The sequence below is a fragment of the Desmodus rotundus genome, chromosome 10, assembly GCF_022682495.2.
Source record: "Desmodus rotundus isolate HL8 chromosome 10, HLdesRot8A.1, whole genome shotgun sequence".
In the NCBI taxonomy this organism is placed as follows: domain Eukaryota; kingdom Metazoa; phylum Chordata; class Mammalia; order Chiroptera; family Phyllostomidae; genus Desmodus; species Desmodus rotundus.
The window spans coordinates 40,933,148-40,960,087 of record NC_071396.1 but is presented as its reverse complement, the minus strand read 5'-3'; the positions used below and the strand labels follow the sequence as shown (position 1 = coordinate 40,960,087).

At 51.8% G+C, this 26,940-nt stretch overlaps 1 protein-coding gene across 7 annotated transcripts in view; it reads left to right on the top strand.

The window, feature by feature from the left end:
* TRRAP (transformation/transcription domain associated protein) overlaps window positions 1-26,940 on the top strand; it is a 115,287-nt gene that overhangs the window by 39,374 nt on the left and 48,973 nt on the right. For 5 of the 7 annotated variants that reach the window (XM_053912291.1, XM_053912290.1, XM_053912293.1 and 2 more), the window contains exons 23-41: window positions 2,226-2,425; window positions 3,870-4,087; window positions 4,185-4,382; window positions 4,977-5,237; window positions 5,701-5,862; window positions 8,116-8,212; window positions 9,505-9,626; window positions 9,936-10,106; window positions 14,382-14,450; window positions 18,742-18,861; window positions 19,065-19,184; window positions 19,799-19,963; window positions 20,054-20,235; window positions 20,450-20,648; window positions 21,148-21,276; window positions 23,956-24,222; window positions 25,511-25,717; window positions 26,430-26,588; window positions 26,680-26,814. In XM_053912291.1, the coding sequence (XP_053768266.1) occupies window positions 2,226-2,425; window positions 3,870-4,087; window positions 4,185-4,382; window positions 4,977-5,237; window positions 5,701-5,862; window positions 8,116-8,212; window positions 9,505-9,626; window positions 9,936-10,106; window positions 14,382-14,450; window positions 18,742-18,861; window positions 19,065-19,184; window positions 19,799-19,963; window positions 20,054-20,235; window positions 20,450-20,648; window positions 21,148-21,276; window positions 23,956-24,222; window positions 25,511-25,717; window positions 26,430-26,588; window positions 26,680-26,814 (3,181 nt within the window). Of the gene's footprint in view, window positions 1-2,225; window positions 2,426-3,869; window positions 4,088-4,184; window positions 4,383-4,976; window positions 5,238-5,700; window positions 5,863-8,115; window positions 8,213-9,504; window positions 9,627-9,935; window positions 10,107-14,381; window positions 14,451-17,008; window positions 17,063-17,184; window positions 17,206-18,741; window positions 18,862-19,064; window positions 19,185-19,798; window positions 19,964-20,053; window positions 20,236-20,449; window positions 20,649-21,147; window positions 21,277-23,955; window positions 24,223-25,510; window positions 25,718-26,429; window positions 26,589-26,679; window positions 26,815-26,940 lie in introns of all 7 variants that reach the window. The other 2 variants (XM_053912294.1, XM_053912292.1) reach the window with 2 other exon arrangements.

The following is a 26,940-nucleotide window of genomic DNA, read 5'->3' as shown; positions in this document are numbered from 1 at the left end:
TGGAAAAGCGTCTGGCAAGGGGGATGGAAGAGAGCCGAGTTCCATTCCTCCCTTCCTCGGTGTGAGGCAGAGAAGGCACAGATAACCAGCACCAGAAACAAAAAGGTGCTGGCAGCCCAGGTGTCTTTGACATTGACAGACAGTCACGAGTGACCACTTTGTTCAGTAAGGTTTTAAATTTCAATTGAATAGGTAAGTTCATAGACAAATAGGGTAATTGTTTGGCCTTATAAAATCTTCCGTGACATGGACACTTTGGGAAGACATGGGGCAGTCCTGTGGTAGAGGGTCCCTGGTGAGGGTGGCCTGTGTTCTCGTCGTTCGATTCAGACCGTGCTTGTCCGCTAGAGCCCAGGACTCCCCTTGCAACCCCCAGAAGTGTCCTCCTCACAGTCCCACCAGGGGCTGCGTGACGCTAACCGCTCTGCTGGAGGGGGGTCGCTGCCCTGTCCCCATCGCCACGTTGGGACTTTACTGTTTGTAAATAACCGGGGGGGGGAGGTTGTCTGAGACGATGTCAGTACCCTGCTTGTCATCAGAGTGTTATTTGCCAGTTACAACATTCATTGATGATGCTTTCCTGATTCAAGTATTGGCATGATGATTACAAAAAGATTTTCTTTCTAACAGCTTTTTTGAGGTATATTTTATATATGTAAGATTCATCTAAGTGTTACAATTCAATGATTTTAGTAGAGTGTTGCAATATAAATCAGAACGAGAACATTTTCATTCCCCTGGTAGGATTCCTCAGTGCCCATTTACAGTGCACCCCCTTCCTAGCCCCACGCAACCAGTGACCTACTGCCTGTCTCCGTAAGTCCGCCCCTTCTGGACACTGTATGGATGGACCTGTACACTGTGTGGCCGCTCGTGTCTGGCTGCTTTCACCTGGTGCCTCTGGTACTCACCTGTAACGCTCAGTGTGTCAGGGGTTCCCTCCTTTTCATTGCTGTGCAGATACCAGATGCTGATTTCCTATACTCAGTTTCCATTTTTTGTGAAGTAGGGAAGAGCATTTCCTCCTCTAATACTTGTTTATAGCAGTCCAGGCTCGTGGATGCTTACTTTATTTAATGTCTGACCGTTCATCATTTATTTTGATTGCCAGATTGTTCAGATTTAATCAGTGAGGGCCCCTGCCAAGGTCACCGTGTGGTCTGAAGGAGGAAGTGGGGATGCAAGAGCAGAGGCGCCCCACAGAGCAGGGGTGCAGGGGTGCACTGGCTGAGAGGCAGAGGGGCGGGGGGCAGGGCTGGGAGGGCCCAGGAGGACTCAGTGAGGACCTTGGGTTTTGCTCTGAGCGTGACGGGATGGAAGGAAGGATGTAACAAACTGACTTAGTCCGGCTGACTGCAGGTTTCTGGGCTCTCAGCCGAAGTCGCCACTTTCTGGGGCATTGGGGTCTTTGGGGAAGAGCAGGGTGGGGAGGATACTGGGGGTCAGGTGTCTGTACTGGGCACCTCGACCCCACTGTCATTTTAAGGAGCATTGTGATGAGCTGGGAAGGACCTGAGAAGACTCCACTCTGTTTGAAGCTGCTATAGGTGGTAACGAAGGGCCTTAGGGCTTCAGAGGCAGAACCAGAGAGTTAGTAGGAAAAATGAGAGGCGATTTCTTGTCCTAGGAAGAAGTTCTGTTAGCTGGAGCTGTTCAGATCTCAAAGAAACGAAGAATTTTTAAAATACTGCTGACTATTTCTTATCCTTGTGTTTGATGTCTGCTTGCCTGACTCTGCCTGCCTGGGTTCTAGTTCATTTCACATGATTGATTTGCAGTGCGTGCTTTTCGTCAGTGAGCTGCACAGTTTGACTCAGCACCTGTGGCTGCATTTTTAACGTGTAACAGATGTGTAGCTGCCTTTAAGTAACAGCTTTTTTGGTCCCTATGTGATCATGTTACTTCCTCAAATTTGGCTTATTTAATCGGGAAAGATCAAATTCAAACACCAACCTAAAATTTGAACCACAGAAACACCGAGTCTGCTGCCATTCCATAGCGCGCCTGTGAGTTGCTGCTGCGCTCACACCAGGTGGACCGTGGGCTGCGCATGTTCGTGATGATGGCACTGTGTCTGCGCCCCAGTGCTGCTGGAGGCAGAGTAGAGGGACTGACTCTCTCGGGCCTTCCTGAACTAAAGTGGGGGAGGACAGGTCAAAAGTGAACAAGTCATAGTGGGGGCCCAGGACTGCGGGGTGTAACACCGGATTGGTTCTGTCCTCCAGCTTCACAGAGAAGACCATACCTAACGTCATCATATCGCATCGCTATAAAGCACAGGACACTCCGGCTCGCAAGACCTTCGAGCAGGCTTTGACTGGGGCCTTCATGTCCGCAGTCATTAAAGATCTCCGGCCCAGTGCCCTGCCCTTCGTGGCCAGCCTGATCCGCCACTACACCATGGTGGCCGTCGCCCAGCAGTGTGGTGAGTGGGGCCGAGGCAGCGGCTTCTTCGTAGCGCCTCAAAAACTGGGTCAGGACATGGTGGTGGTTCAGAGAAGCTGAGTTTGGCCGATAGAGTTTTGGCCTCTTTTTTCTGATTTTCTGCTTCGTTACGTTGAAAAAGATCGTTGGTGTTTCAGTGATGGGTGCTACTATGAAAACCGGGGTGCGTAAGACGGAGGCAGTTTGCAGCCCACACTCATTGCTGCCCTCCCCCGTGGTGTCGCTTTCCACGTTGCCTCTGCTGCTCTGCCAGCTCCTCTGAGGCTCCCTTGCCGCCTGTCTCTGCTCCTGGTGATCTCCAGGCCCTTTCCCCGTCGGGAATGGCTGCTCTGCTGGCCTCTGCTGCAGGCGTTCTCAGGCTGTGGTGGGGAAGGACCGCTTTTGTCTCTGGTCGTATTTCTAGCCCACTGCAGACTGCTTTTGTAAAAAGCAGCAAGACTGTCGGGGCTCTGCCCAGTGCCCAGTGTTTGCGGCTCCTCCCCACCAGCACTGGTCGGTGGACACGCTTGAGCCGCACCGCTCTGGCCCATGACCTCAGAGCCCTCGCGCTGGGGAACGTTGCGTAGCGCTCTCGGGGCACTGCGGGACGTGGGGTGCTCTGCTGTGAACTCTCCTTGGCCTCGGCGGTCAGCACTGTGCAGTTTAGCACCTGGATTGTTTCTCAGAGTTTCCTCTGTGTTAACGTCCGTGTCCCAGGACACCAGTAAGCCTCTCGGTAACCCCCTTCTTGCTGGTACCGGGCACCCTTGAGGCGTAAATTATAACAGTGATGGCAGATTGGTCTCTTGGTGTGTGCTGTGCATCGTAGCTGGTTGCTGTTGCTTTTTATTGTTACTTTTTAAAAGATTTTATTTTTAAAGAGGGGAAGGGAGGGAGAGAGGGAGGGAGAGAACAATGTGTGATCAATGTGTGGTTGCCTCTTGTGTGTACCCTACAGGGGACCTGGCCCACAACCCAGGCATGTGCCCTGACTGAGAATCAAACAGGTGACCCTTTGGTTCGCAGGCCGGCGCTCAATCCACTGAGCCACACCAGCCAGGGCTTTTTATTGTTGTTTTATGTCAGGAATGTCCAGAGGGTAACCCGTAGTCATTCCTGCGCTCTGCCCCTTGGCCTGTTTAATGGTTTTTTAGAAAAGAAGGTACCTGATTGTGGGTCTCATTTCAAATTAATACATTTTTGATTCATGATTGCGAGAATCTGAAAATAATACATTTAGATTACGGAGTATAATGGAAAACATTCAGAAAAATTACCTTAGTGAGAATCAGCCTGCTTATTAGTTTACAAATAATTGCAGTTCAGCAGAAGTTGGTCTGTTGAGTTCCTGGCCTCAAAGGAAGGAATGAGGTCCTCTGGCAGTTTGAGGGACAAGAATATTGCGTGCACATGCTCGCCTCTCACAAACCTGCGCTCTCCTCCAGGTCCTTTCCTGCTGCCTTGCTACCAGGGGGGCAGCCAGCCCAGCACAGCCATGTTTCACAGTGAGGAAAACGGGTCCAAAGGAATGGACCCCTTGGTTCTCATCGACGCCATAGCTATTTGTATGGCATACGAAGAAAAGGAACTTTGCAAGATCGGGGAGGTGGCTCTCGCTGTGATATTTGATGTTGCGAGTATCATCCTTGGCTCGAAGGAGAGGGTGAGGATGGGCTGGGGGGCTCTTTCATTGGGGGGGGGACTGTGCCGAGAGGGACCTGCAGTAACACAGGGAGGCGTGCATGTGTGTGTCTCTGCAGGCGTGCCAGCTGCCCCTGTTCTCTTACATCGTGGAGCGCTTGTGCGCGTGCTGCTACGAGCAGGCCTGGTACGCGAAGCTGGGCGGCGTGGTGTCCATCAAGTTCCTCATGGAGCGGCTGCCTCTCACTTGGGTTCTGCAGAACCAGCAGACCTTCCTCAAAGCGCTCCTCTTTGTCATGATGGACTTAACCGGAGAGGTAGGTGGCCGCGGTGCCCAGCCCCACCAGGCTGTCTCATGAAGCTGATTCGCCTAGAGAATGATAGTTAGGGTGAGCCGGTTCTGTGAATTTGCTCTCCTAAAAGCTTACGTTCCGGAACAGTACCTTTAATGAAAGGGCACACTGGGACCCTCTGGCTTCTTTCTCTGGCTGTCAGCCAACTGCTCTCACGAGGAGCAGTCCGAAGCCAGACCACCACTGTGGGGGAGCATTGCTGCTCAGGCGTGCACACGCTCCAAACATGTCTGCAGAGCTGCCCTCTTCGGGAACCTGTGCTCAGCCGTAGTGAAACAAACAGAGTGGGGCGGGCGTTGCCGCGGACCTGTTCGGTAAATATGGAGATCACGTCTGCGTTTGTATTCTCTTCTGAATGGCAAACAGGAGTTATGTATGAGAAGGCGGTTTAGCTGGTGAAGTGCCTGGTGCAGGTTATGAAATTGTCTTAATGAATCAGCTGGCACAAGGGGCGTCGCCCTCCCCCTGCCCCCCCAAAGAGAGTGTTTGTGGTAGGCGGTTGTGCAGGGGCTGTGGGTGCCCTGGGCCTTTTCCATCTAAGAAATCCCTGGCCTGCAGGTTTCCAACGGGGCCGTCGCCATGGCCAAGACCACCCTGGAGCAGCTTCTTATGAGGTGTGCGACGCCTCTGAAAGACGAGGAGCGAGTGGAAGAGATTGTGGCCGCTCAGGAGAAGTCTTTCCACCACGTGACACATGACCTGGTCCGAGAAGTCACCTCTCCCAATCCCACCGTGAGGAAACAAGCCATGCACTCCCTGCAGGTGCTGGCCCAGGTCACGGGGAAAAGTGTGACGGTGATCATGGAGCCCCACAAGGAGGTGCGGTTTCTGCCACTGGAACTGGGGTGACTTTCTTCCCTCCCAACCTGAGGTGTAGAGGATGCGTAATTTATAGTTTGGTGTTCACGCAGCACTATTTCCACACGCTGTTTCTGACCTCAGGTAGTGAAAGGCACCGTGTGTGCGTGAGAGTGGTGGCCGTGTCGGTGACTGTCGGTGACAGGAGAACAGCAGGCTGGTACCCTGGGCCCGTACAGTGGAGTCTGGCGTGCGTTTGCTTCAGCACAGGTTACTCTGGAGCCTTAGGAATGGAATGTGTCGGACACTCACGGCCCAGGGCTAGCACGTGAAGCATCCTCTGTCACCTAATTAAAAGACATTTGTCATAACCTGTCATCACTTAGGGTTCTTAAATAGGTCATTGTTTCAGCTTATTGTGGTGAGAGGCATTTGCTTTTCAAAGGGCAGGCGGTCAGTGGTGCTTCCTCCTTGCCTGTCCTAGGTCCTCCAGGATATGGTCCCACCCAAGAAGCATTTGCTCAGACACCAGCCCGCCAACGCGCAGATCGGCCTGATGGAGGGGAACACGTTCTGCACCACGCTGCAGCCCAGGCTCTTCACGATGGACCTTAACGTGGTGGAGCATAAGGTGTTCTACACAGAGGTAGGGGGGTGGTGGTGCGCATGGCGTGGGTGGTGATGGCGTGTGTCTGGGCACCCGTCTGTGTGTGCGGAGACTGGTCAGGCAGCGTTCAGAGAAGGCTTGGCAGGTGCCACAGGTAACCCGCCATAGCCCAGCCAGCGTCCTGCCCTCATACATTTACATCTGGGATCGGGGAGAAGCGGGCATGGCTACTGCACATAGATGTCCCGTGTCCTTCAAACTCTGCACGCCCTCTCCCGGGCGCCTTGCTCTCCGGGGCCTGCAGGTCATAATCTGGAGCTAAGACCTCCATCTGTGTTAGTCCCGGTCCCATCAGCTGCTGCCCAGAATGAGACGGCACAGAGCAAGTGGCGAGCACTCACTTCACACAGACGCCCCCTGCCGCTCTGACTTTGTGGAGGTGCAGACACTGAGCCTGGGGCTTTGTTATCCCCTGAGGTGGGCGCCACCACGGCTGCTTTAGCGCCTGTGTCCCGATCGCAGCCTGGCCCCGCCGGCCTCTCACGTTGTTCAGCGGACTGGACTTGCCCTGTGCCTCAAGATGACGGGCAGAGGCAGATGGCATCTCACAGGTGTTTGTCGCTGTTATCTTGCCAGTGTCTGGTGATACCAGACAGTGACACAAACTAAACCTGAGATCCTGAGACTACAGGACCGGTCGGGTAGTCAGTCCCAACCTAGCGTTTTTTGTGAGTCACACTCCTGGAGGCCTTGCCCTAAGGGAGCAAATCCGCCCTAAGCTGCACGTGGTCTGAATTTCCAGTTACGGCAACTTACCTCTTGGCTTTTCAAGTCCTGTGTGTTTGCTTGGGCACAGGGTCATTTGACCATGTGGTCTGGTTTTGACCTTTCACACCTTCCGTCCCTTGTGGAAGAGCGTCACTTCTGAGACTTGACTGAGAGTCCAGCAGGACCCCCGGAAGTGGGAGGACAGCTTCTGCAGGCGTGTGCACTTTGACCTGCGTCGAAATCCTCTCACCAAGCCCCAGACCAGAGCCTGGCAGTGTTGAATGATAAGCCGTGGGGACCGCAGCTGGTGTTCTAAGTGTGCAGCAGTGTGCTAGCTGCAGCAAGACGTGACGGGACCTGTTAAAAAATAGAGACTCTTGAGTCCTCTCTCTGGTGATTCAGGTTCAGTAGATCTGGGGTCAGGCCTGGGAATCGACCTTCTGAAAGGTTCCCAGGGGACTCTGGTGTGTGGCCGTCCTGGGAACCATGGCTTTATAGTGTGGCCACCCAGACACAGGCGTGGGTGTTCCCAACCGTGCATGCGTGCGCACATGGGCCTGTGTGAGGGGCGGGAGGAGAGGGCGGTTCCTGGCGCAGGGGACAGGGTTGCGGCTCGAAGTGCTTCTTACTGTAGACCCTTTTCTGCTGCTTCAGATTGATGGGTAGGAATTGCTAAGGAAAAAATGGAGACTATACCATTTTTCCAGGATGTAACTCAAATGAGGGAACAATAGTAAAACAGCATGTATTATATTTTAGATATTAGCTGTATAAATATGTATATAAAACATGAGAAGCATCACCACTGGACTGCCTGAGTTACAGCATTCCCAGAGACTTTGACCTTCCTTCTTTATGCTTCTCTGTACTTAAAAAAAACATGACCACTCAGATATTTGAGTTAGAGCACGTACACGAGCCCGGCACTGGCCCAGTTCTGAACAAGGAGGGGAGGTGCTTGCCCTCCTGGCATTTGCACTGAGATGAAGTGACTCTCTGTGAAGAGAAACATCGTGGTCTCAGTGGGTGAGAAAGTGTAGTGACTCCCTCCACCGGTGAGGCCAACTGGGTTTGCTTAGAGTAAGGAAGCTCAGTCACACTTCCATATGAAAATTCTTTAGGGTTTGAACCCTGGCTGGTGTAGCTCAGTGGACTGAGCGCGGGCTGTGAACCAAAGGATGGCCAGTTCGATTCCCAGTCAGGGCCCGTGCCTGGGTTGCAGGCCAGCTCCCCAGTAGGGGGGGTGTACAAGAGGCAACCACACACTGATGTTCCTCTCTCTCTCTTTCTCCTCTCTTCCCCTCTCTCTAAAAATGAATAAATGATATCTTTAAGAAAAACACCAGAAAACGCACTTTACATAAAATAAATAAATAAGCAAACAAATTCTTTAGGGTTTGAGTCCGTTGGTCAGTTGTTGTGTGTGTGGTGGGGTGTGTGGAAGATCGCTGTGTTCTTTCATTTGCAGGGTTACTTTGTCTTTGCAGCAAAGTGGGCTAAATTACGGTGCTTTACCCTCTGCAGCTCTTGAATTTGTGCGAGGCCGAAGACTCAGCTCTGACAAAGCTGCCCTGTTACAAAAGCCTCCCGTCACTCGTGCCGTTGCGCATCGCAGCCCTGAGTAAGTCGAGTGAATCTGAAAGGAGGCGCTGGGGACACAAGTGAAAGGGGACAGAGGCCTCTCTTTGTTGTTTAGTTTTGTTTGTGGCTTCTGTGTTTTTAAGGTTGGATCAGAAATTACGTTTGTATTTATCAAACTAGACATGAGTGGTTTTGATGTACGGTTAGGGTTTAAATTAGTTCTACCCTGTCGTGAGCCGGATCTCACTCTGTAATGCGCTCTTTATCCTGCTCTTATGCACCTGATGTCCTGGGGTAAGAGAGTTGCTGTGTCACTCACAGAGCCCCTTCTCTCCGACTCCGAGGTGCGATGTGCCACAGGCTGTGCAGACGCAGCGGTGACTGGGCGGCATCTGAGAGCCTTCCCATCTCTGGGTTTTCATGGGTGTCAGTCATCAGTGCTGAGCAGAGGAGTTGTGCGAAGTGTAGAAAAACACACTAGATCAGCACTCACCCTTGTACTTAGAAACAGTCCCTTCCCTCTTGCTTTTGGAAAATCCCAGTGCAGATTTTTTCAGTTGACTGTCTGGCTTTGTGGATATTCGTCCCCTTAGTAAACCACCTTTAGACCCCTTGAATTAGCGGCAGAGGAGCTGAGAGACAGAGGCCGCAACACCTGAGCCCGAGGATGGGGCTTTGAGAATCAAGACACAGCGCGCCAGAGTGGGGGTGCAGAGCTGGGGTGTTTGCCAGCTTCTCACTCTTCTGATAGGTTTTCTTTCCTTTGGGGTGCCCCTCATACATTCCTATGAGCAAATGTGGGCATCCCTCCTGGTGTAATATTATCTCTTAACTAACAGGATTGAAGGGTGTCCCCTTTCCTAGGAATATTTGTATTTTCAAAGCCCTAACCTCCCAAGTTGGGAGGAGGCTGCCTGACTGGACATGAATGTTGGAGGGAAGCCAGGCTGTGAGTGTCTCTTCCTTTTATTGCCAGAGTGCTGGGCTGTGTCCTTTGCACGGGTCCATCCCGTGGCTGCCCATAGGTCAGCCACACTCGCCCTGGATGCAGGTGTCCTGGGCCAGCAGTGTCAGTGGGGACCCCTTTGCTCCCTCGTCAGCCTTCCTCCCTCCTGTTGGAACAGTGGAAGGGTCACCGTGGCCTTTCAGGCAGGCTATTGACTTCACCCTTAGCTACCGTGAGCAGATCATGCGTTCTTTTGTCTTTGTCGAGGTCAGATACTAGGAAAGAGGTTTAGTGATGCATATTTTTTTGGTAAAAGTCTTTAGACAAGGAACTTGTTCCTGTGGTGTTCATGTTAATAATGAGACTGTGTATTTCTCTCCCTAAAGATGCGCTTGCTGCCTGCAATTACCTCCCTCAGTCCAGGGAGAAAATTATTGCCGCACTCTTCAAAGCACTCAACTCCACGAATAGTGAGCTCCAGGAGGCCGGAGAAGCCTGTATGAGAAAGGTGAGGGGTGTGTGTGTGTGTGTGTGAGAGCTCTGCCTCAGGAGCTCATGTGCCTGGCAGTCTCTGGGGCTGTTAATATACAGTGATTGTAATAACACCTCTACCCGGTCCATAGTCATCCTGAACCTTTTAGAATACCAGTGATGACTGGGCTTCCTCACGGCATATAAACTTCGGGAACGTGTATATTTAACATTCCGCTTTCCCAAGAAGGACAGAACCTTGCTGCTAGAGGCGTAGATGAGTGCTGCTCTATTACAAAGTATATTCTGTTACCTATTTTCATTTGTAACCTTCCTTTTACACTAGTTTTTGGAAGGTGCTACCATAGAAGTCGATCAGATCCATACACACATGCGACCGTTGTTGATGATGCTGGGGGACTACCGAAGCCTGACACTGAACGTTGTGAACCGCCTGACTTCCGTTACCAGGCTCTTCCCGAACTCCTTCAATGATAAGTTTTGCGATCAGATGATGGTAAGCCCAACACACATAAGCGCGCTCTGATAACCCGAAAGTTTGTGTTTCTAAAAATAAGTGATGTATGACGTCTGTCCAGTCGGTATTCAGCCATGTAATATGAAAAATAGAGATATTTATTGAAGAAGATACAGGAAACATTGAACACAGGACAATGACGCTTCAGTCCCCTTCACAGTAGGCACCTTGGGACCTCACACAGGTCTCCCAATCACCATCAGCTGCCCCATCGTATTTCCCTGAATCTCATTGATGATCTGAAATCTCTCCCCTCTCAAAGGTGATTTTAGTTTGGGGAAAAGCCAGAAGTCACAGGGCACCAAATCTGGGCTGTATGGGGGCTGAGTCACCTGGGTGATTTGGTGTTTGGTCAAAAAACTCTGCATGAGATGTGATGCATGAGTGGGTACATTGTTGTGATGAAGCTGCCAGTCACCAGTTGCCCAGAGCTGCAGCCTTCTGAATCATCTGAACAGTTTCCACAGAGGAATGTTCAAGCTTAATGCAAAATATGATGCAGATTCATTGCTCTACTCGCTCAGTCATTGTGAATGCGATGGCCACACAGTTCACATGTTCACTCAGCAGCGTCTACCGCCCCCACTGACTAGTACAGTGAGGTCGTCATTGTTCATGCATGCCCATCCCAGTCCACTCTCCTTGGCTGCCAGGTGACGTCGATGTTGAGCAAACTGTTCTCATTATATTGACAATGGTTGGACTTCTCCTGGACAAACCTTGTATTTACACAGTTTAAAATTCAAGGGGTGTAGAAGGGTGTGCTGTGAAAAGTCTCTCTCCCCCCTTTGCAGAGACATCCAGTGTTAACAGCGTCCTGCGTGTTTTTCTAGAGGTGCTTTATATTTGCAGTGGGGCATGTGTGTATCCTGTTGCTTCCCACAGAAGGAAGCGTAGCATGCACACAGCGCTCACCGTCCCTCTTTACCCCCCGCCGTGTCGTGTCAGCGCCGGGGGGCGTCTTCACTCTGTGCTGTGACCACACGGCACTTGGCTGCGTGGATGGGCCCTTGCTCGCCTCTCTGACCCCTCTGACAGCTGCCCGGACCCCAGCCTTCCGCTGCTGCAGACAGTGGTGCAGTGGGACACTTGTAAGAGCTTCGAGAAGTCCTTTGGGTTCTAAGAATTACCAAGGAAATGATGATGCAAGTAAAACCTGTTTGGGGAAAAGAAGAGAAAAAAAGCAAAATTGGTTTGGCAATATTTTTTTAAAAATTATTTATTTTTAGAGAATGGGGAAGGGAGGGAGAAAGAGAGGGAAAGAAACATCAGTGGGTGGCTGCCTCTCGTGCATCCCCTACTGGGGACCTGGTCTGTAACCCAGGCATGTGCCCTGACTGGGAATCAAACCAGTGACCCTTTGGTTCACAGGCCCACACTCAGTCTACTGAGCCACATAAGCCAGGGCCTGTTTGGAAATTTTTTGTAATAAAGATTTTGTTTGTTTATTTTTTAAAGAGAGAGGAAGGGAGAGAGGAAGAGATGGAGAGAAAGATTGATGTGAGAGAGAAACATCAATTGGTTGCCTCTTGTACACACCCTGACTGGGGACTCAGCCTGCCACCCAGGCATGTGCCCTGACTGGGACTTGAACTGGTGATCTTTCACTTTGTGGGATGATGCCCGGCCAACTGAGCCGCGCTGGTCTGGGCTGTTCAGCTGTGTTTAAATTAGACGTGTAAACAGATGAAGGAGATTTAGCTACTAACTCTCTTACGTGTTTGATTTTGCTGCTGGTAAACACTTACAAATGATCTAACTTAGGATTTCATGGAATGTTACTGCCAGTATGCATGTATTTTTCACGAGTAGCCTTTGGCCACGTAGATATTTTGAGACACCAGAGGTGGGTGGGTTTCTTGGTTAGGTTTGGTTTGATACACCTTCCCCTCAGCTGTAAGCAGGAGTGAGCAGATAGATTGCTACATTGAGTCTGTAGACACCTCAAAAATGAAGAGTGACCCGAGCACCCTAGAGTGGACAGTGTTAGGATTGGCCCTAAAAGTTGTGGTGCCCTAAAAGAAGAGTGGAATTGGGAAGCAGTGTTTTTTTCATGCAAGTGAATTTTCCAAATTGGAAGACTCCTTCCCTTGGAGATTCCAAAGGTGCGTAATACCCGTGCATACCTGCCAGTTACACCCGCACACTTACGAGTGTGGTTCAAGTAAGCGACGGTGAGCACTCCCCCTCAGGGCACAAGCACACGCGTTGTCCTGCAGGACGCCACTTCAGCGGTGCTTTCACACGTGAGGCTTGTGCGTGTCTTCTCCGCGTCCTCCTGCTTCTGTATTTGTCTCCTTTTCAAAACTTGCCTCTTCCTTCTGGACCTGCCCTTTCTCACAGTCTCTGCATGCCTGCCTGGGGCAACTTTGTTGGGTTTTTTTGGAATTTTTTTGCTGCTTACCCCAATCTAAACCCTTTAGATCTGCTGTGAACCAATTCCTTCAGTGAGCTTTTTTAGCTGATCTCTTTAGAACCGCGTGCTGAGGGCTGCCTTAGAGCCTGTGGTTTCTCAGACCAGGAGACTTTTCCCTAAAATGAAGTTACATGAGTTTGGGGGACTTTTTTCCTTCTCTGGCAGGATAGGTGCTTCCCGAGCGGTTGAAAATCCTCTGAAAGGTGAGAATGTTGATGTACTTGGGTGAAGAATGGTCGATGTTGCTGTTTGTTTGGCCAGCTCCATCTGGTACCTTCTTGCCCGGGCCCACCTGGGCCCATGTTGGTGTGTCTTGTGTTTGAGGCTCAGGTCTCCCCAGCGGGGCCCCGGCGCTCTGTGCTCTGCAGGTGCAGGGGTCAAGGTCACGCTTGCCCTTACTTTGTCATGGCCTTTTCAGTCGCGCTCAGTTGCTAAGCCTTTGCTTTTCCTTCATGATACACTTTTGAGGTTAACAGCTCAAGCCTTCAACATAATTTTGAGAGGTAAGACACCTTTAAATGTAGAGTGGGTGTTCGTGGAAACAACCTGGGAATTTTCCTTTCTTAAAATGTGAATTGGGAAGTCTCTTCCGTCGTGAATCATTTTGGGTCTGTCTCTATTGAACTGGACAGGGGTTCCGTGCCCCAGTTGGCTTTCCTCTTTTCCTGTGGGGACTCTTAACAGCAGAAGACGTCTGTCGGCCTCTGTGTGTGTCTTTAATTTGGTTACATTCGCGTCTTTGCTAGAATAGCTATTCTCGTGAGGGAGGTTTTAGGAGTATGTATTCGGGTGATTTCCGTGAAGGAATTTTACTGGTAGAACATAGTTAGCTTAGCGTACTTAGTTTCTTGAAGAAATATGTGTTGTTTTAGTGTTTCTCGATGTATGTTTCTTGGAACATTGGCCCTGCAAGTAGTAGGCTTTCTCTGAAAAACCCACCTTGGCTGAGTTTGGGAAACACAACTCACTGTTGTATTCCTCTTGAAGCTTACACAAAAGGCTCACAGAAAAGTGTTCAGATGTCTTTAAACCATCTGTCCCCAAGCCTGTTGTGCCGTGAAGTCCTTTCTAAGCCACTTGTTGCTGTCCTGTGGGCGTTAGCGCCTTGAAGAATGCGTTTGATCAGCGTGGTGTAGGGAAGGAAGACACTTCTGTTACCTGGATGCTCATGGTTTTGGCTGCAGGCTCTGAGCGCTGGTCTGCCTGGTTTTGCTGGTCACCGTGGGTGGGCTGGGTGGGAGACCGTCACTCGCCCATGTCAGGCCACAGTGGCTTCCGGCCCAGGGGCTTGTTGCTCTGGCAGCGGCCGCAGAGTCTGCGCAGAGCCATGGCCTGCGTCCTGCACAGAAGGGCCTTGTAGCCCGCTTGCCCTCATGTACAGGGCCTCTGACCAGGTGGGGTCCTGTGCGTTCTCCACGGCCCCTCCCTTGTCCCCTCAGGGCCCACTCCCCTCCTTCCTCTCTGCTCTGTCTGCCTGCAGCGCTCGTCCCTGTGCTCCTGGGTCCCTGTGCTCCTGGCCGGTGTGCCCCCCGCCCCCACCCCCTCCGCTAACTCGGGCTCCCGTCACAGTGGCACAGGCGCCCTCGGTGAATGCGCAGCTGTGGCCCAGTCCCGGCTTCGGAAGGGGGCGGCGGTGATGCGGAACGTTTTCAGCCTTTGTGTGGTCCTGGCGCCCGGTGGCTGGCTGGGTTATCTCATGCCTGGGAACGCCACCGTGTGCACAGTGCCTTGGATGGAAATGGGTGATGACGTCGTGTTTTCACCGAGGAGCAGCATGTGGGACTTGAAATGCCCCTGTTGCGAGGAAGCGTGTCTAAGGGTGTCTTTTCTCCCCACAGCAACACCTGCGGAAGTGGATGGAAGTGGTGGTCCTCACCCACAAGGGGGGCCAGAGGAGCGACGGAAACGTGAGTGGCGCGCTGGCTGCTGGGAGGGCCGCCTGGTGCGGCACCGGCCAGGGTCTAGTTTGCCGGGTCACAGCCCACTGAGTCACTGCACAGGTTTCACGGGCATCGCATTTTAAAATTTTTTCTTGATTCTTAACAGTCCTTTTTATGTCTCCTTAAAATCTCCATTTGTTCACTTTAACGTGACATTTTTGTTGATGAGGATTCTGGGTGTTTCCGTTTCACTAGTTTTGCTTTAAAGTGTATGGAGCGTACTTTCTGGACGTTCTGGCAGCTGCTGTTTGCACGGTGGTGACTTCTCAGCTGCTATTCTCCATCGCGTTCCGTCATCACCTCATAACCGAGCAGCTGTTTTAGGAGAACGAAACAAAGAATTACGTAAAAATAACTCATTTTTCTAGGTCTACATCCCCCACCCCAATTGTTTGCCAGAGTCAAATGGCCAGTACGTGAAAACACGGTGGTGGTTTTGAGGGCAAACCGCTTTAAGTCTTTGTACTCGATGATGGTTATTGAAGACGAGCAGTTCTTGCTGCTTTGACTCCGACTTTTCCTGTATATGATAATGTGCCTCGAAAACATCTCTGAAGTCGATGCCTGTCCTGTCAGGTGGTGTTTCCTGGGCCCCCGTGTCGCTGGGTGCCACCGTGTCCTGGGGAGGGGCCCCTGGAGCTCTTCAGAGGCGTAGTCCACGTGGCTTTTGTCTTGCTGTGCCTGTTTGTCAGATGCCGTGTTCCATCCCGACTTGGTTTTTTACTTTGGCTTTGTTATGCTTTGTTTCGACCATTCATGTCATGTGTTCTATTTATGTAAGTCTTGTTTCTTGCTGCTTCTAAAGAGTGAACTCTGAGCAGAGCTAAACCAGGATTTTTAACTTAGGGTTAACTTAGAGGTCACCATCCGTGACCTCTTTGAAGGTTTGTTATTGCTGTAAACAGGGAAAAAAGTCAGGGAGTCTCGGTGGGCAGAGCAGAGTGTATTTTAAAAAGCCTGAGCTCTTGGGAGGAGGTACAAGTGTGGGCTTTTCCTTCTGATCTTCCGCCCCATGGGCATCGTCACTCCAAATTTCACATTTGCTTCTACAGTAGGCCGTTAGCTGTCTGGGACACACGGAGTTCCAGAGCGAACAGCTGAAAACCTGTGGGTAGACGGACGCCTTACCTTAGACCACCTTGTTTTTCCAGGGGTCGCGGGTGGGGGCAGTGGCATAGGGGGCGTGCGGTGGGCACAGGGCGTCCTTGAGCTCCTGCTGACAGACGCATGCTGGTGGTCGCGTGAGTGTATTCCTCGAGTGGCTTGGGGACGCCTGGCTGCGTGAGGGAGGCCGCAGTCCTGAACCCAGGACGGGGTGTGTGGGGTCCCTGGGCCACTTGGCCATGGCTCCACTGCCTCTGTCCAGGGCCAAGCTTTGCCTTCCTGTTCCTGCTGGGCCCTGGTCACTTTTCATGCATGCTGTCCAGGATTGGGAGTGGGGCTTGGAAAGCAGTTTGTTTGTTGGTCAAGTTCCTAAATAATACTGGTTCATTGGGAAACCACTGAAGACACGTTAAACAGTTGTCTGAAAATAAACAGAAACCTGTTTGTAACGTCAGGCACCCCTGATGATTGGAGATTTGCACATCATCGTGTTCAGGAAGGCTTGCTCGTGTAGCACTGGGCTTACAGGGCAGAACTCATGGCCACCTGTGATGCCCTGTCTCTGCACACACACCCAGCACGCACGCACTCCCAACGCGTGACATACCCTCAGCATGTACGCACACACGCACACCCACCTAGCATACATGCACGCCCCAACACATGGCATGCTCTCAGCACGCACCCCCCCAACATGGGAGACACACCCAACATGTGCGCACACACGCACAGCACACAGCACACTCTCAGCATGCACACACATGGACACAGCCGACACGTGACATGTATCCAACATGCACACACATACCCCAACAAAACATACCCCCAGCATGCATACACACACACTCAACATGCACACACACCTGCACACATACACAGCTCTACTTGACAGGGCGCTCAGGTGTCTCAGGTCTCCAGCTGTGGCCTGTGGGCTCTTCTGAGTGTTGGGGCCTGAGACATGCCTCATTGGTGGGGCTTAAGCCCCCTGGTGCTCTTGACATTAGCTGGGATAGAGGTTTTTAAAAGTGTCCTAGCATTTCACAAAAAAGCTTGAAGTATTCACTCTAAACAGAACAGTTATTTAAATGTATTTGCCTACGAGGTTCTGCAGCCTCTCCCCCCACCCCCCAAGAATTTTGAAATTTCTGTTCTAGAGTGTGACGTGTGGAAGGAATACACTCCATTCGACACCAGCAGTGGGGCTGAGCTTGACATCTAAGGGGGGAGGTGCTTTTTCTTTTTCTTTCTTTCTTTCTTTTTTTTTTGCTGTTGAGCATTTATTAATTATTGTGTGCTTTCTGATAATTGTGTCTGTACTGTCTTGTTTACTCCAATAACCCTTACCGTGTGTGAGTTATTGTGGGAATTTTTTATGTAAATAACATAAATAGAAAAAAGATGATTTTCCTCCCCATCCTCAGGAGAGCATTTCAGAGTGCGGGAGATGCTCCTTGTCTCCATTCTGTCAGTTCGAGGTGAGAACAACCTATTAAAAGTCAGTTTGTGACTTGCAATGTGAAGAACAGTTGATCTTTTCTTTTTCTTTTTTTGCCTTTCTGTTGCCTTTTTTCATGCTGTGATTTTTGTTTTGGTTCAGCCTGCCGTGGAAGGGGTGGAGGTGAGGACCCCAGTGGAGGTGCAGGAGGGCCGCGGCCGCACTCGGTTTTGCTGTGACTTGTGGTTCTGTGGTGGACAGTGCGTTGTGCCTTTGAGTGCAGTGAGCCTCCTGTCTGTCTGTGACACAGCTGTGTTAGTGCCGTTGCTGTGAACCGCCCGGGTGCCACGCATGTTCTCTTCCAGGGCGTCTGACACTGAGTTCTCGGCTCTCCACACGTCAGAATTGCAGTATCTCAACATTTAAGATTTCCCTGGATTTTGCTGTCATAGTTCGTATGAACTTGTACATCTTACACCTCTGAGGGGACACTCCACAAAGACTATTATTCCTGCTAGGAAGTGGGGACAGTTAGTTAGTTACACTGACGGGCTGCCTTGGATTTTAGAACCTGCACAAGTCCCCTGCATCTCGTTCACGCACAGCACCCCGATGTGGTCACCACACTGTGACTTTCACAGTCAAACTCCGAGGTTTCCCTCCTCTGTAAAATGGGGACGATAATATGTCATTTCTGTCTTTGGGTGGTTTTGGGAAGGCCAAACGAAGTGATTTCGTGACAGTGCTTTGAAAACGAAAACCTCTGACCCAGGAGCACCGTCTTGGGAACGGTGCTCTGATTCCAAGATAGAGCTCCCTCCCTCTGTCCAGGGGCCCGAAAACGCTGTAGACCAGAACCCCAGAGATGGCATGGGGAGGTGACGGCCGGCCGATTCCTCTCATCTCTTACCCATCTCATCGTTTTGCCTTTTGGTTTAAAAAGGATTTTGGAGACGAACCCCACACGCTGTGGTCCGTCACGACTGTCGTTTATCATCCCCATTTTACCGAGCCCGGGGAGAAGGACGTCCTGCTGCACTCTGCCTGGGCGTGCGTGCGCCAGGACGTCCTCCCGGCCCTGTGGTCATGGGGAATTCCCTTCCAGGGCAGACGCAGCCTGGGGGCTGAGACTGGGAACTACACTCAGCGACCCGCTGCTGAGCCACCAGCACATTCGAAAAGTGCAAAGTTCTTGGGTGTTTTTCCATTTTTCAATATGATTCAATAAAGCAGCTGTTATTTTTAGGCTTGGTTCACAAATAATTAATATCACAGTCAGTCATTTATTGACATTGATATTTCCAGGGCAAATACTTAAGTATTTTTTGAGGACTTTGTGCTAAGTTTTGAGGGCAAAATAAGCCTTTGCCTTCAAGCTTAGCACATTGGGAAGACCCCATGACGCCACAGAAAACCGGGAACCCCGCCACTCTCACGGTCACCCCTCCCTGAGGGGCCCGCCCTGCACCCCGTCAGGGCACTTCCAGTGTGCCCAGTCCGCTCCCCGCCCCTCGAGAGGGTCTGCGGGCCGAGGGGAGTTAGCTCCTTAGGCCACAGCTGTGCTGCAGGGTTGGCGAGTTGTGCGGTGTACACTTTACCTCTTTGCTTCTGGCGGCAGCCTTGCGAATGCAGCTAGACTGTAGGAGGGCCTGTAGTGATGTGGGTGTCTAGCTAGTGAAATTAATTGGCCCGTTTTGTAATTTGCGGTTTTCTTAATAGGAAATGAAAATTTGTTCGGCGATCATAAACCTCTTTCATCTGATCCCCGCTGCCCCTCAGACTCTGGTCAAGCCTTTGCTGGAGGTTGTGATGAAAACCGAGCGGGCCATGTTGATCGAGGTAACGGTTGGACTCGGGGTCAGCGCTGAGCCTTCTGCATCTGTTGCTGGTCGTACTTTCCCTTGGTTGTGTTTTTGGCGGATCAGTCTAACAGTATGAAGGTGCCAGGGACTGAGAGTTGCTTGTGGTGTTAGCACCTGACCAGCCAGGGAGGGAGGGAGGGAGGCGAACACTCCTCCTGTGTTTGCGCCCTGTGTCTCCAGGCCGGCAGCCCCTTCCGAGAGCCCCTGATCAGGTTCCTGACCCGGCACCCCTCGCAGACGGTGGAGCTGTTCATGATGGAGGCCACGCTGAACGACCCGCAGTGGAGCCGGATGTTCATGGTAGGGGCTCGGGGCAGAGCGTACCTGCCAGCGGCGTCCGAGGGGGGGTGGGGGGGGTGGGGGGGGGCCTGCACCTGAGGCTCACATCTCAGTGCTCGGTGGCCGGCTTCCTTTTTCCCTAATGCGCTGGTCATGCCCCCTCCACTACAGAATCTTGTAGTGCAAGGTCACGAGCGTGCAGTTCTGTAACAGCAGTACCACACTTGAGCACACCAGATGACGTTTTAGGTGACACGTTCAAATGAAAGCTGTAAGCTAGTACACCCACATTATTACCCGGCCAACCCCCCTCAGGCAGGCCTCACTTCTGCCAGACCCTGTGTTTGCAGATTAGAAACATCACTGTTGTGCGTGTAAGGAGTTCAAGTCCAAGGACCTCTCCCTGCACGTTCTGATGGTGGTAACAAGTGAACGAGCTGCTGGTATTATCAGAATCAGAATCATAACGTGTGATTACTGGTTCAAAAGCATTTTTTAAAAAGAGTGTTCACGGTGTTTTTCTTATTATTTTTCCAGCCTGCCAGAGAGATTTAAAAGAACCTTAAGATACTACGTCATCTAAACCTTTTGTGATTTTTTTTTTATTAGCTTAAAATGGCTTGCTTTGTTTTTAGAGTTTCTTAAAGCACAAGGACGCCAGACCTCTGCGGGACGTGCTGGCAGCTAACCCCAACAGGTTCATCGCTCTGCTGGTGCCCGGCGGCACTCAGCCTGCCGTGCGCCCCGGCTCGCCCAGCACCAGCACCATGCGCCTGGACCTCCAGTTTCAGGCTGTCAAGGTAGCGTCCCTTCATTAGACACCTGAACGCTTAAGAGCTTAGTTGAGACACAGAACCCTGCTGGGACCCTAACTGTACCTTCTTTGACAGATCATAAGTATTATAGTGAAAAACAATGACTCCTGGCTGGCCAATCAGCATTCTCTGGTGAACCAGCTGAAACGCGTGTGGATCAGTGAGAACTTTCAAGAGAGACACCGGAAGGAGAACATGGCTGCCACAAACTGGAAGGAGCCCAAGCTGCTGGCCTACTGTCTGCTGAATTACTGCAAGTGGGTGCGCCTCTCGGGTTTGTATCACGTGACCCATTTCGTCCAGTACGCAGTCTTCTCTGGCCTGAGTGCAGCTGTGGTTTACTGGGCACGTGCAGAGCCATGTGGTGGAGAGAATGGGTTGCGGCTTAGCTGTTGTGGGTTGGACGAGGCAGAGGTGATGCATATTGGGAAAGTTGCCACAGCTTGCCCTATTGTCTCTTCCACCCTCCAGGAGGAACTACGGAGACATAGAGTTGCTGTTCCAGCTGCTCCGAGCCTTTACTGGACGCTTCCTCTGCAACATGACATTCCTAAAAGAATACATGGAGGAAGAGATTCCCAAAAATTACAGCATCGCTCAAAAGCGTGCCCTGTTTTTTTACTTTGTGGATTTCAGTGACCCCAACTTTGGAGATGAACTGAAAGCCAAGGTCAGTCCCACTGTCACAGGCAGAAGCCGCGGGTGTTGGAGCCTGTGTTCCGCTCTACCCGTGCTGGTACCTGGCAGCAATGCGGAGGGTGTGGGGGGACGTGCTGTTGTCGGGAAACACGGGGTCGTCCAGCAGCAAGCTGGTGCTGGAGAGCAGCACGTTAGTTTCCTCGTATTTCCTTTTTCTAAGTGGAAGTTATTGGGGTGACGACACCCCAGAAGATTATATAGGTTTCAGGTATAGTTTCCTTGTTCTTAGAAAATCACTTGTTTTGAAGTGAGGAGAGTAAACCGAACTGGTGTCTCTTTTCCTCAGTTTTTAACCTGCCTTTCCGGTGGACCATTTGAGTACAAGTCGGGGTTGTCAGCTACACCCGTGACCGAGTTCTGCTGCAGGGGTTACAGTGTGACTGCGTGGCGGGCCTGCCCACCTTTTAGTGAAATACGGAGCATGGCTTTGGCTTTGTCCTCCTCCTTCATGACTGTACATTTTTTTGTAGGTTCTGCAGCATATCTTGAATCCTGCCTTCTTATACAGCTTTGAGAAGGGGGAAGGAGAGCAGCTCCTCGGACCTCCCAATCCAGAAGGGGACAACCCAGAAAGCATCACCAGCGTGTTCATAAGCAAGGTGGCCAACTAGCCGTGCAGGGCCTTGAAAAGTCACTGGGGTTTTGTGTGTGTGTGTGTGTGTGTGTGAGAGAGAGAGAGAGAGAGAGAGAGAGAGTGTTAGAGTTAGAGTTAGAGAGTTAGATGGGTTCGCCGAAATAGGCTTAGTTCCCCAAGGCTTCTATTTATTTTCCGGGGTTGCATGAGTTTGTAGCAGAGCATTGTGCAGCGGTCCCCTTACTCGTGGAGGGACACATTCCATGACCCCGAGTGGGAGCCTGAAACTGCGGATAGTTCGGAACCCTGTATGTGCTGTGTTTTTTCCTGTACACACGCACCTGTGGTAAAGCTTAACTTACAAATTAGGCACAGTTAGAGGTGAACAACAATACTGGGACAGTTACAGCAGTGTGCTGTAATGAAAACTGCGTGAATGTGGCGTGTCCCTCAAAATAGCTTACTATGCTGTGCGTACCCTTCTCTCGACGCTGTGAGATGGCCCAGGGCTGCCCACCTCCTGGGCCTGTGCCTCACCCCCCTCTCCGCCCGTGAAGTGAGCCTCCCGGCACTGCTCACCTCAGGGCCTTCCTCTGACATCTCCGTGGAGGCTCAGTGCTTTCTGGCACAGCACGCTCCTGTTCCTGTCTTCCACCCACAGATTTAATGCCTTCTCCATCTTAAATACGTGCTTACCACGCTCTGTGGTCATAACTTTTACAACAGCAAAACTAGCATGGATTTCTTTCTCCTTATTCACAATTTCACAGATAGAAGCCTCGTTCTTTCCGAAAGGTCTTAGCAGCCTCTCCAGCCTCTCAGCGTGCTTTTTTTTTTTTTTTTCCTTATTAAGTCAAGAATTTTACCTTTCCACTTAAAGGAAGCACTTCATGGCCTCTCTGTGGCACGTCCAAATTGCCAGCCTCACTCTCTTCAGGTCTGAGTGTAGCTACATGAAAGCAGGGTTGCTTGAACACGACGCGGCGGCGCCCCAGCCACCAGTCAGATGCAGTCAGCTCCAACAGGAAACGCACAGGGGGCTGGTGCCGTGTGCCCAGAGGGGAGATTCCAGTCTTGGGCGGGATGGCAGAGATTTCATCCTGCGTCTCAGGAAGGCACGCAGTTTAAATTTAGGAATTATTTCTGGAATTTTCCATTTAATACTTTTGCACCGTGGTGGACTGCGGGTAACGGGAGAGCGAAACCATGGGGGGAGAGCAGATACTGCTGTGTGATTCTTAATGGTGAATTTTTAAAGGCAGCCTCGCTTTGGAATGAATTAACTTTCCTACAGTAATAGATTCCAGAGAGAAGCGATTATCGTAATGACAGTTCAGATATCCAAGTATTTTTGTGAAAAGCCCTGTTTTCTCCAAAAGGGTTTTGTTTCATCTTTAGCTTTGCGAAGGAACCTACTGCAAGCCAGTGAGAACGCTGGACTGTGTATAGGGGCTGCCGTGACCCTTCGTTGCCGATGTGGTGAAACAGCTTTGTGGCAGGATGTCTGAACTTAGCTTAGGTTTTAAGGTCTTTGTATTTTCATAGTAGTGTTTCTAGTTTGCACTAAAGGATTTTTTTTCGTTTAGTGTTTCTTTGGGAAATGCCTGCTTTGTGTTTTCCTAAAGCCTGGCTGGCCGTCCTCTGCAGGTTACACTGCTGGACTTCCTGAGCAGGCGCCGTTAGATGGAGTGCTCTGCACACGGGTGGTCCGTTGGGGGGCTACCCAGGCCTGCAGCATACCACGTGCACGGCAACGCTCGCCGGAAGCACGCGGCTTTCTCACTTGTTCCACTGCCTTTTTGTTTGGGGGCCCAAACGGAGTGGTGGCTGTTCCCACCGGCAGGTTGCCGGTCCTCCTGCAGTTTGACCCCACTCCTGCCTCCCACGGGAAGGAACGTGAGGCCCGAGTGAGTGTGTTTGGTCTTGCTACTGACTCGGCCCAAGGGAGGGAGGGGTTGGGGTTTTGAGTGTCCAGTGAGGGTAAATGGCACTGACCGCCTGGAGCCCTGGGGCGGAGCCGCGGCCAGTCCCGGGAAAGTAGGGGCCCTGGCAGAGACATCGTTGGGATGGAGGGTGTTGGCCTTTTGGGTGCTCCGGCAGGCAGAAAGTAGTCAGTGTGCTAGCAGCTGGATCGGATGATGCAGTTCAATGCTTGACTCAATAGAGACATGCAGAATATTGAGCAAGGAGTGTGCACACTTTTTTCTTATATCCATGAAACACATGTACAAATCTCTCAGATACTTGATGATGTAGAAGATCAGAACAGCTTTCTTAAAAATTGAGAGAACATTTTTTCAGGTAACATTTTCTGACCCTAACACGGAAAAATAAGGACAGGGTAACTAATAGTTGGCCAGGAAAAAAGTCTCAACTACTTGGACACGAAGAAACTCCGTCCTAAACCACTTTGTGTCAAAGAAGGAAGTCCTCCTTTTCTGCCTCAAGCCCCTCTACCCACTGCATCCTGACTAATAAGCCCGCTCTTTTTCTCCGCAGCGTTGGGGTAAATTCAGTGGATTTCTGCCGTATATATTGAAGGAGACTTGATAAGACATTATTGGGACCCTCACTGTAAAGCTTGCATAATTCTATAGATAGGGGTGTGTGTGTATTTTTTCTGAGGTTTAAACTTGTGTGACTCTTAGTAGGTAACACATTTCAAAACCAGAGGCGAGTGTCTTTCTGCTTGCTTTTCCCGCAGGTCCTGGACCCAGAGAAGCAGGCAGACATGCTGGACTCCCTGCGGATTTACCTCCTGCAGTACGCCACGCTGCTGGTGGAGCACGCCCCCCACCACATCCACGACAACAACAAGAACCGCAACAGCAAGCTGCGCCGCCTGATGACCTTCGCCTGGCCCTGCCTGCTCTCCAAGGCCTGCGTCGACCCAGCCTGCAAATACAGCGGACACTTACTTCTGGCACACATCATCGCCAAATTCGCGATACATAAGAAAATCGTCCTTCAGGTACTTGGCGCGGCTCCCTCCTGTCTGCCTGACAGTCCCAAGCATTTCCACACGTGCGCATGCTGTTCCTGCACTATCGCACCCCTTCCCTTTCTGTTGTCCTTCCCGCTGCCGTTCAGGGATGCCGGTCCCTGCCAGCTCGTGAGCACTCATTCCCCGCTTTTTCCCAGCCACCACTCACGTTGTCCTGCAGCTTTACTTTTGAAACGACATGACGTCCCCTTTTCCGCCTCATACTCCTCTACCCATTGCGTTCTGGCTTCCAGCTGTTTTTCCCATTGAAGACGTTTTGGCCAAGGGCCCTAGCCAGCCCTTTGCTGTGGACAGTGGGCACTCGTGAGCCCTCACCTCAGCAGCCCCCTGCCGTGTTGACGGTCCTGAGCACATCTTCCCCGAGTCCCTCCGTGGCTTGGCTTTGACGTCAGACAGCCTGGGTTTGTGTCGTTGCTTCCGCTCTGGAGTCCCACGGCCCTGCGTGGTCGGTTACTGTCTCTGAGAATTCAGGGTAATGACAGACTTACGTGCTCAGCCTGTCATTCCCTTTAAGCATTTGGTCAGGAGTCGCTCTCGTCCTGTTCGGCGAGGTCACTTTGTTCCCCTCTGACCGCTCCCCCTTGTGAGTGTGGTGTTAAAGCCCAGGCACTGAAAAGCCAGTGGCCTCTCAGGTGTCACCCACCACGGGGACTTGAGCTACACAAATACAGCCTCTGTCGTTGGCACTGCTCTCCCCAGTCTCTCCCCGGCTGCAGCCCCGAGGGCCTCTCATTACCTGCCCCCCGCCCCGTCCACTGCATCAGGGACTGGGCAGCCCTGTTGGTGTCCAACCCCCTTCCTGTCCTTCCATCCTCAGTACCACTGGGCAGTCCCAGTGTCCCCTGAACTTAGGTAACTGAGCACCTCACCGCTCACATGAGGTCACTCTGATCGTGGCCCCCTCCACTCCATTTTCCCTACGGTGGCCCGAGTGAAAGGGCTTGTACACCTTGGCCAACTTCCCCACAAGTAAAGCCAGGCATTGGTGTCAGCAAGGAGCCGGGTCTTATTCCTTGTGGTGCACTCCCCCAGCCAGGCCTGGGCACGTGCCGAGTGCTCGGTGAGCGCTGGAGTGCGTGTGCCCGTTGGTCAGGATTGACGCAGGAGAGAGCAGCCCTGTCGTTTCCCAGTAAGGGAGCCTGGAGGGGTTCGTGGAATGGTTTTGCAACAGTCTGCCTGGGCTGTAAGAGATGGCTTTTGTCTGGTTTTAAAGCCGTCACTGTGACCTTAGAGCAGCCTCTCTCTCCTGCTGCAGGTTTTCCACAGTCTTCTCAAGGCCCACGCAATGGAGGCCCGAGCGATCGTCAGACAGGCAATGGCCATTCTGACTCCAGCCGTGCCGGCCCGGATGGAGGACGGCCACCAGATGCTGACGCACTGGACGCGCAAGATCATTGTGGAGGAGGGGCACACGGTCCCTCAGCTGGTGCACATTTTGCACCTGATAGTGCAGCACTTCAAGGTGCGTAGGAAAGTGCTGTAGGTGGGCGTGTGGCATGTTTGCAGGCTTTCTGTCTCTGCAGTGGTGGGTTGTTCGTTTTCAGTGGGGGTTTCAGGTCCACTGATTAGTGTGTGTGTTGGGGGGCTGTCTTATTGACACGGAAGTTGCTGTAGCTTAGAGAATGTGGCGGGCATCTTCTTTCTGTTCGGATGTGTGTTTCTTGTAAATACTCAGTGCACAGTGGACACAGGTGAGTTGTTGCTTTGGGAGAAGGAGTCATTAACTGTAGGTTTTGGTGACTTGGCTCAGGAAGTTGTTTTTGTTGGCCTCTCCTCTCTGTAGCCATTGCCCGCTTTGTTGCATTTACATAAATTCAACAAATGTGAATATTGCAAGTATGTAAGTATTTTTGTAGATTTTGGGTCGAAGAGAAAGGAATTGATGGTGTTGAGTTGAAAGCTGTGACAGCCAACTCTGTTAGCATCGGGAATCTGCTCCTGGGCAAGGACAAACTACTGTGACGGCAAGTCTGAAGTCCGATGCGTGGGACTAGACTCGCCTGCCTGTCTAAACAGAATCAGTGAGCGACCCAGGACTGGTAGAGGCGGCACTGAAATGTGGGAATAAACGCACTGCTGTATGGGGGCTCCACCAGGGATGGGGGTGTTTGGGGTGTGAGGCAGGTCGTGTGTGTGCTTGTGTGCCCAGTGTGACAGAAGCCCCGTGCCCACAGGTGTATTACCCGGTGCGGCACCACCTGGTGCAGCACATGGTCAGTGCTATGCAGAGGCTGGGCTTCACACCCAGCGTCACCATCGAGCAGAGGAGGCTGGCTGTGGACCTGTCGGAAGTCGTGGTCAAGTGGGAACTGCAGAGGATCAAGGACCAGCAGGTAGGATGTCAGCCCTCTCTGGGTGGCCCTGCGGTGCTCACTGTGCTGCGTGGTGGGAACCAGTCAAGTCAGACGTGTGTGTTTTTTTAAGCCGGATTCTGACATGGATCCAAATTCCAGTGGAGAAGGAGTCAACTCCGTCTCGTCGTCCATTAAAAGAGGCCTGTCGGTGGATTCCGCCCAGGAAGTGAAACGCTTCAGGACGGCCACGGGAGCAATCAGCGCAGTAAGATCACCTGGGGCCCCGAGCGTGCGTCCTTCTGCAGGCTCTGCGCTCCCTGTGGGGCATGTCCCCTCAGCAAGCTTGGAACGGGCCGTGCCCAGCCCCGTGCCGGAGTCGTGGCTGGGAAGC